Here is a 9,003-nt window from a genome sequence, read left to right as displayed (position 1 = left end):
GAACCGTAGTTTAGGATTTGTTCTTTTGACTTGAGTGTTTTCTTTTTAGTTTCCCTGGTTAAGGTGAAAGGGGCTTGTTTCTGGCCATAGGGCTGCCTGTTAAACCCGCCGGTCACTGGGAGCAGCCACCTGGCGCAGGGGCTGAGCCACCATGGGGCGGGAGGGGGCCGGAGGGGGGGGGGTCTGTCCTTCCGTAGACACGTCTCTCCTTCGTTTAAATGACATGATGTCTTTTGCTGCCTCTTGAATCTGACGTGTTGGGCTAAGACCCTGGAGCCCCCACAAAGCCTGGGATTCCTGGTGGATTCGACAGCGGAGGCCTCGCGGGGAAGCTGGCCGGGCCTCCGCGGGGAAAAGTGATGACTCACCACTCCCTCCCTGGACTTGTAAACTGGCACAAGCAGATGCCCAGTGGAGTTTTAAAACGGTCTCCTTAAACGAGAAGAAATCTTAACTTAAAGAAGAATAACAACAGACCTTCTCGTGGTTGGTGCTGAGGGGGCTCAGCTGACGCCCCATCTCCCTTCTCGGGGTCCACACCGCTTGGTAAGGCCTAGGCCCCGTGACCGAGCCTCAGCGCCCTCCCGTGGCTCTCCATTCGCTGTCAGTCCAGCCGGGCCGCGCCGGGTCAGGCAGGGAGCACCCTCCAGGGGGGAGTCTCTCTCCAAACCCCCAGGACAGGCTGAGAGCTGCCCTGAGCCTCTGGCTCAGCCGGCAGAGGAGGTGACAGGCAGCCGCTACCCTCGCAGGAAAGCGGGTGCCTTTCCTTGGGACACTGTGTGGACCTGACCCGCCTTTTCTGTGTTTCCAGGTTTACTGGCGGCACTGAGCGCGGTGCTGAGGGAGCCAGCACCGGGGAGCAGCCAGCGCGGATCCGGTGGAGGGACACCTCGAGGCCCGCACCCGTCCTGGGGGTCAGCCCTCCCCCTGGTGCAGCGGCGACTCGAGAGGCCCTGGGAGAAACCGGGCTGGGATGCCGGCCGCGTGAGTTCCTGCGACAGGATGGAGGAAGAGGAGCTGGAATGTCCAGACTCCTCGTCGGAAAAACGCTATTTCCCCGAATCTCTGGATTCCAGCGACGGCGAGGAGGAGGGCCTCCTGGCCTGTGAGGACCTGGAACTGAACCCGTTCGACGGGCTGCCGTACTCCTCCCGGTACTACAAGCTCCTGCGCGAGAGAGAGGCCCTTCCCATCTGGACGGAAAAGTACTCCTTCATGGAGAACCTGCTCCAGAGTCAGGTGGTGATCGTTTCCGGAGACGCCAAGTGCGGGAAGAGCTCCCAGGTGAGTGGCCCCGCCGCCCGGGCCCCCCACGTGTCTTCATGACGACACGGCCCAGGGTCGGCTGCTGTCGTTTGCATCATGACGTGACGTAAGCCAAAAAGCCAGGCAGCAGAAATTAAGTTCCCTGGTGCGTCCCCATGCCAGTGGACCAGCAGTGTTGCTGGTGGGATTGGTGTGCCGCTGGTCATGGCAGGAGCAGGTCCATGTCCGTGGCCTCAGCTGCGTGGATTTTAAAGCTGAGACGCATGCTGTTTGCCTGCGGGCTTCGGGGTGTGACTGTCAGGTCTGCACGCCCAGCAGCCAGGATGCCTGGATGGCTTGTTGGTAAAGCTGTGGGGGATCGTGTCTGTGGGGGGGGCCGGGGCCTCAGGCTGCTCCAGCTGTGGACTCCGTGACTGGTGCTGAGTGGGGAGTGAGGGGCCTTGGCACAGCCCCAGGCGGCCGGTGGGAGGCGGCGGGCGTCCTGGAGACTTGCGGGAGGAGGCGTGGCTTTGGGCGCAGGGGTGCCCAGTGCAGTGCACATGTCGCAGTCCCGGGGTCAGAGGTCCATGGACGAGGCGAGGACCTGCAGATCGGACGGGAGCGGCCTCCTGTGCGTGTCCCCCGGGGGCAGCGCTGAGCCGTACAGGACACCGGGGCCGCTGCTGCTGGGTTCTGGTCTGGACCGAGCCCACCCTGAGGACCGGGTCCGACCCTCCGCAATCCAGCAGCCCAGCACCGTGCCTGTCGCCTGGGGTAGGTCGAGCCACTTCACTTTGCTGGCTGAGATGGTGCAGCTTGTAGAATCTCAGGCACTGACGTCGATAAGGCCCTGATGCGGATTAGATCCTGGTCATCAGAGACCGCTCACCACTAAAGCACTGGCGGGCCGAGTCCTGGTGATTGCTCTCAGGGGAGCGGGGGCCGGGACCCGGTCCTCACGGCGCCCACGCTGTCAGCCTCCCTTGCACCCCGAGGTGGCGAGGTGGCTTCACTGCCCTGGCTGTGACCCCCTCACATTCCAGTGGGAAGACGCATGAGGCCGTGGGCTGGGAAGCGGACAGCCATGGGGTGCGCTCAGAAGAGCCGAAGCCGTGCTTCCTAGCTGTTCCTAGCGTGTGTGTAAATGTGGGTGTCTGCTGCCAAAACTCCAAGGAGACCGCTTGGTAAATAGGGTGTTTTCCATGTGATGGAGCAGTAACCTGCTTTTATCACCAAATGGCACGACGTTGCTGTGTCACCATAGCCAAGCGGGCGGCCTTGGTGTTTTGTCTGCCCGGGAAGGTTCGGCCTCCCAGCCTCCTGGTTCTCACCGAGTGGCACCTTCCAGAGACTGTGGGGGAGGAGGAAGGTGCTGTGGGGGCAGAGAAAGTTGCCCCCGAGCAGGCACAGAATCGGGGCTCAGAATGGGGCGCAGCAGGGCCCTCATGGTCTTCACTGAGGCAGGGAGCCAGGGGCCCCGGGTGACGGTCACACCCCAGATGGTCACACCCCAGCGATGGCTGAGTCACTGTTGGGAGCCGAGCTTTGAGCTGTGAGGCCCCCACCTCCTCAGGCCCCCGTGACCCAGGCCTCCGGGCCGCGGAGGGTAGTGAAGGGGGATGTGCTCTCCCCTCTGCCAGCAGCCCTGGCGCCCGCTGGGCGGGTCCCTGGGTAACTATCCGCGGCTGTGGCTGAGCTTTCACGGGGCCTGCAGCTGGTTGTGACTGTCCTGCCTGGATTCGGTCCGTGTCCTGCGCCGTGTGTCACGTGCTCACCTCTGTAACACAAGCGGCGTTGAGTACATGCTGATTCGTTTGGAGTTACTTATGATTTCTGGTAAAGTTATGTCTTTTTCAAATTACAGTGAGGATTAAAATCTAAGGATTCCATGATGGGCCTAGCAAACATCAAATTATCGATAGTTAAATATTAAAACTTAAATACCTTGGGATGATTTAGCTTAAAAACACGGGTAGCAGAGCGTAGCTCATTGGCAGTGTCTTGGGACTAACACACAGTGGACTCGGCCCTTCCACTCCCATCATTCTTGCACCAATGAACTTGAGATAATGCAGCGTATTTACCTTTAAATACCAGGGAAATGCTAAGCAGGCTCATCTGTTTATTTTATTCTGAGCATTTAATATAAATGCTTTAACTCTGAGTCACTATTTCTCATCTCAATGCTATGCAATGTTTACTTTGCTTAAAACACAATAGTTGATATGGCAAGGCATGTTTTTTAGGGAGGTTTCCTGTAGCCAGAAAGAAAATAGTAATTCATAAATAGATTAGTGTTTTGTTTGTTTTTCAGAAATATAGCTGAGGTTAAAAATATATATGAATTTTGCCTTTTATTTTTACCTGCCTTTTTCATCTGGGAATCGAACATTAACAGTCCTAACGCCTTCCTATTCTTTCTTGCTTTATTTCTTTGCCAGTGGGAACTCTGGGGTGAACACAGACTGTTTGTTCACTCAGAGGGTGACTCACTGGTGGCCCCACTGACACGATGAGCCCCCGTGGGTTTCCTGGCGAGCGGGGGGCGCTGACGGCTGGCTCTCGCCCGCAGGTGCCACAGTGGTGCGCCGAGTACTGCCTCTCCGTCCACTACCAGCACGGGGGCGTGGTGTGCACGCAGGCGCACAAGCAGCCCACCGTCCAGCTTGCCCTGCGCGTGGCGGACGAAATGGATGTCAACATTGGCCACGAGGTCGGCTACGTGATCCCGTTTGAGAACTGCTGCACCAGCGAGACGATCCTGAGGTGGGTGGGGTTCCGCCTGCTAAGCTGGCGACTGGGCTTGTGTTTCACAATCACCGGAGCGTGTGCCCTGCATTCCGCGTCAAGGTCCAAGCCTCGCAGGGTTCACGACGGCTCTGTCCCCGCCCGGCCCCGTCGGGATTCCTGGGCTAATCCCCCGAGACTCTCAGGGAAGTCACTTGCTGGGTGGCCCCAGACCTGTCTTGTCTTCTCAGGCCCCGCCTCAGGGTGGGTCCGCATGGGCTGCCGTGTGCTGGCCAGACACGGGGCCTGGTCATCCGCACCACCCTCTGCTGCTGAGCCGCCCTTTTCGGGCTTGGCTAGTTCCCCTAGTCCATGCCAGGTCTCCGCCTCCACGGAGGCTTCCCTGACCTCCCGCAGTGTCAACAGAAAACCCGGATGGTTTACAGAACTGGACATCAGCCCTCATCATGGATGTTTAGCTCCGTGTTTTCCAAACTGTACTTTTCCAAGTCTCCTCACTTACCAGTTTGAGCTAGTAATGTCTACCTTCGAGATTTATTCTGAAGGTTAAATGAGAAAGACACCAACACAGTGCCTGGCACCACGAGGGGATTAATAAGTGTTCACGTCCTTTTCTTTCTTGGAAGGGGTCAGCTGAGACTGTCAGGCCCGGGCCACCCACCCCCCCGCTCGATGACGTGGCGGGAGGACTCCGGGCTCAGCATGTAGTTGACTCACAGCTCAGATTTCCTGCGTGAAAGCGCACTCCGCAGTCAGCGAGGGAGATGGCACGGGGTGGAGACCACGGGAACCCGGGCGCCATAGCGCCGAGGGCAGAGCCTTTACCTGGGCTCCAGAGATGCTCTTGGCGGCCTGTGACCGTCTGTAAACGGTTTAAAGTTTGCTCACGTGCATTTTGCGGTTGTGAAGGCCTGTAGATTTTTCCGACGTGAGGACTCTCGGCCCAGTAAAGGCTCAGGACTCCTGGTAATAGCGCGGGACACAGGCGCGGCATTTCGTGGTACTGGGAGTTGGGTCCGAGTCCTCGCGCGAGGACGCTAGCTGCGTGTCCCTCCTGCAGGTACTGCACTGATGACATGCTGCAGCGGGAGATGATGTCCAGCCCCTTCCTGGCCAGCTACGGCGTCATCGTCCTGGACGACATCCAGGAGAGAAGCATTGCCACCGACGTGCTGCTCGGCCTTCTCAAAGGCGTCTTGCTGGCGAGGCCGGAGCTGAAGCTCGTCATTAACACCCCGCCCCTGCTGCTCAGCAAACTCAGCGCTCACTACGGCGACGTGCCGCTCGTGGAGGTGCCCAGCAGGCGCCCCGTGGAGGTGGTGCACCTCAGCGGGGCTCCGGAGGCGGCTCTGGAGTCTGTTTTGCGCCTCATCCTGGAAATTCACCACTCGGGCGAGAAGGGCGACATTGTCGTCTTCCTGGCCTGTGAACAAGTAAGTAACAGAATCTAACCCAACAGAGGAACGCGGTTCCGCCCTGGAAACCTTTTAACCTCACGGGATGCCTTTAATGACTAACATACAGGGTTCAGTTGGCTACTGAGCTAAATATTTGGTTCCTCAGTTTTTGCACTTTGGGAGAAACGCAGACAGGTAAATAAGACCACGCGGAAAAGGAATGTTTCCACAACCAGGTGCTGCTCTGAAAGCAGCGGGGTGAGGCCTCGTCCCAATCCATCGGAACATCCCGGAGCTGGTTCCCTCCCCAGCTCGGCCATGTAGGCGCCCGAGGGCAGAGCCGGTGCCCTCGCGAGGTGCCGCACCGACTCAGAATGCTCTCGCTGCCTCCCCACCATCGGGAGCGTTTGTTGGAGATGCGATGAGGAACATAAGCTAAGTATGTGGCACGGGGTCAATAAACAAGCAAGCAAACGAGGCCCCACAAACGTTCCTACACTAGCCAGTGGGTGTTGGTGGAGGGATCACATACAGCCCGCCCAGGGGCTGTCTCCTGACGCCAGGCACCTGGTCCAAAAAGATGGAGAAGAATCTTACCCTGGATTCTTCAAAACGTCTTTGGAAAAGAACGACTGGGAACGTGTGACAGCCTGTCGCTGCTTTCAGTCGCATGCCGTCTGGGGACACCCGTCTGTACTGCAGCGGCCCTGACTCTAAGCCTTCAGTTTCCAGAATGAGACTTTCCATCCTGGGACTGGTTCCCGGGCCTTGCTCCTACCGCCCTCTCACTCCGAAAGCCCTGGTTTAGACTGGCCCACGATGTAGCGACCCCGTGACTGAGCAGAGACCCAGAAGGAAACTGATTCACAGGCTGAGCCACCGCTGAAGAGACCTCCGCTCCCGCCGGGGCTCCCCACGCGGCCACTGCTTCCAGAAGCGCTCCCAGACCTGCTTCCTCCGCTGACGTGTGGAGCCCAGGATGCTGGTCCCGCCTGGGACACCAGTTCTCTCAGCTGAGACTGTCTGTCCCGTGAGGACAGTGACTCAGAATCTCAAGTCCATGGTGACTAGAGTGTCTGACAGCTCGCTGTGTGTGGTGACAGCTTCCTCAGTAACAGCTCCTCACCCACGTCAGGGCTTATTATGACCACGTCTCCTCGAGTGGGCGCTCCTGGAAGTGGGTCTCCCGAGTCCACCTGAGCTGTCACCAGTGGCCTCGGGACTTGGGGCTCGCCCGCCTCGAGCAGGTGCCAGCTTACCCAGCGGGCAGTGGAAGTGGTAGAACCCCAGGGCTCAGAGAGCTGGGTCACCCCTCACATCACACCACGAGCATGGCCTACCGAGGAACCGCCCGTCCTGCGGAGCCTTAGCATCTTGACGGTGACGGTCGGGTGAAGGCTGCAGGCAGATCTGCATCTGCGCCTGACATGAGGTGCACCGAGTGGGCAGGGCGGCCTCACCCCTCGCCCCAGCGTCCCCGCCGCCACCTGGCTCTTGAGCAAGAACACAGATCAGCATCCTGACGGGATTGTCCTCTTCCACCACTTGTGTCGGGAACTCCTCTCCTGTGGTCTCGGGAGTCATGTCCCCTGTCCTCCTGGAAGCTTGCTTGGTTTCTAGGTGAAACTTAAAATCTGCCGTAACAGTAGATGCCACGGAAAACAGACGCAGGCAGAAACGCACCAAGTGCCACTCTAGACCGAGTGCTCCAGCCTTTCGGGGGGGAGCACCTCACCCCCTGCCCTGCGTGTTGACAGCACGCAGCTCCTCGGCACCGGCTGTCCGCTAACCCGCAGAATAGTGACGTCAGCAGAGAGCATGGGCTGGGGTTCTGGGAATGTCCGCTCAGGTTCCCGGGCAACTCTGAGCTACACAAGAGGCTGTTCAGGTTTCCCCGGGAAGGGCTCCATCGGGGTTTCCTCCGGGGGCCGGGCAGCTCCCTTCAGCGGGCGTGGCTCTTGTTCCGTGGCTTTGCAGGTAATTCTGGGAAAGCCCCACAGAGGTAAATGCACTGTGCACTGAGGAAGAGAGAAATGACTAAACAAACCAGCTACAGCACAAAATGCATATTTTAAGCCTATTTTTCAAATTCGGAAGGTTCTGACCGCAAAGCCCTGTGCCAGCTGAGCATGGAGTCTGGACCACCTGCAGCACCTGCTCCTGCTTGGCTGTTTGTTCCCTTTGGGCAGGTCCTTCTGTTCTTCCTTCCGCCCCATTTGGAACAAACTCACCATCAGAACCCACCTGCAGCCAGAAAGTTTAAGCCACTAGAAGCCAATAGAGAACTATGGCTATTGTGAAATCTAGGGGGTGAGAATCATTTCCAGAATGACCTGGGAGAGCCCTGATGGTAGGGTGTTTGTGCGCTGTGATTGGGAGTCTGGAGACTGTAACTCCTGGTTCCTGGTTCTGCCGCCAGGAAAGCAGTGATGCATCGTCACTGACGTGAGAATAACTTTTGTTTAGCTGCCACTGCTAATGGAGATGAGAACTGCATCAGGCTAGGAAATTAGGATGAGCCCTGGCCGGTTGGGCTCAGTAGATGGAGCATCGACCTGCAGACCAAAGGGTCCCGGGTTCAATTCCAGTCAAGGGCACATACCTGGTTGCAGGCTCCTCCCCAGGCCCCTGTGCAGGAGGCAACCAATCAAAGTGCTTCTCTCACATCGATATTTCTGTCTTTCCTTCTCTCTTCCACTCTCTCTAAAAAAAATCAATGGAAAAATATCCTCGGGTGAAGTTTAAAAACAAAAATAGGATGACTGCGTAGGGGCAAAGATAGCATATTTCACAGAGGAAAACAATCTTGCACTGAAAGCAATGAAACTGTAAATTACCTTCCCCAAAGAAACCTTCTCATCCCTCACGTCCTCTTTTTTTTTTAATTTTTTAAATTTTTTTTTTAACATATTTTTATTGATCTCAGAGAGGAAGGGAGAGGGAGAGAGAGATAGAAACATCAATGATGAAAGAGAATCATTGATCGGCTGCCTCCTGCACGCCCCGCACTGGGGATCAAGCCTGCAACCCAGGCCTGTGCCCTTGACTGGAATCGAACCCGGGACCCCGGAGTCCCGAGGTCAATGCTCTATCCACTAAGCCAAACCAGCTAGGGCGTCACGTCCCCTTTTTACACTTGATGGTGCCACAGACACGGTTCCTTCCTATGGACACGGCGGCTTCTGCCTACAGTTGTGTTAATTGGACTCTCAGTGATGATGCTGTCTGTGATGTGCCACATTCTCATGGGTGCTGTCACCTTTGCCCGTTAGGATATTGAAAAAGCCTACGAAACCGTCTGTCGAGAAGGCTGTCACCCTGACGCAGACCACGGCGAGCTGGTGGTGGTGCCTTTGTACCCGAGAGAGAAGTGTGCGCTGTTCAAGCCAAACGACGAGACAGAGAGAAGCTGCCCAGCCCCTCAGCGGCGAGTGGTGCTGACCGCCAGCCCCGGGGAGGCCCTGATCGGGAGCAGCTCGGTCCGCTTTGTGATCGACGTGGGTGTGGAGAGGAGGAAGGTAACTCTTACCAAACAGCTGGGGAGAGTTGAGTCAGTTTCTTGGGTTCCTGCCCTGTTCTGGGCCAGAGAGTGAGGGTGAAGGCTGAGGGGTGC

The 9,003-nt window shown here is 57.5% G+C and overlaps 1 protein-coding gene across 2 annotated transcripts; it reads left to right on the top strand.

Annotated features, from left to right (window-relative positions):
• Positions 1 to 811: 811 nt before the first annotated feature.
• LOC102432540 (putative pre-mRNA-splicing factor ATP-dependent RNA helicase DHX32) lies at positions 812 to 8,994 on the top strand. 2 transcript variants are annotated; one of them, XM_006108900.3, is made up of 4 exons: positions 812 to 1,284; positions 3,818 to 4,011; positions 5,054 to 5,426; positions 8,663 to 8,994. In XM_006108900.3, exons 1-4 carry the CDS (start codon positions 1,003 to 1,005, stop codon positions 8,981 to 8,983), a joined length of 1,170 nt encoding a protein of 389 aa, XP_006108962.2. In that variant the 5' UTR covers positions 812 to 1,002; the 3' UTR covers positions 8,984 to 8,994. The 2 variants fall into 2 exon arrangements, with proteins under 2 accessions (XP_006108962.2, XP_023605006.1); XM_023749238.1 differs by having other exon boundaries at positions 3,687 to 4,011.
• The last annotated feature ends 9 nt before the right edge of the window (positions 8,995 to 9,003 follow it).

Source organism: Myotis lucifugus, unplaced genomic scaffold, assembly GCF_000147115.1.
Source record: "Myotis lucifugus unplaced genomic scaffold, Myoluc2.0 scaffold_4232, whole genome shotgun sequence".
NCBI lineage: Eukaryota > Metazoa > Chordata > Mammalia > Chiroptera > Vespertilionidae > Myotis > Myotis lucifugus.
Note: the sequence above shows the minus strand (reverse complement) of the source record. Positions and strands in the feature narration are given on the sequence as shown.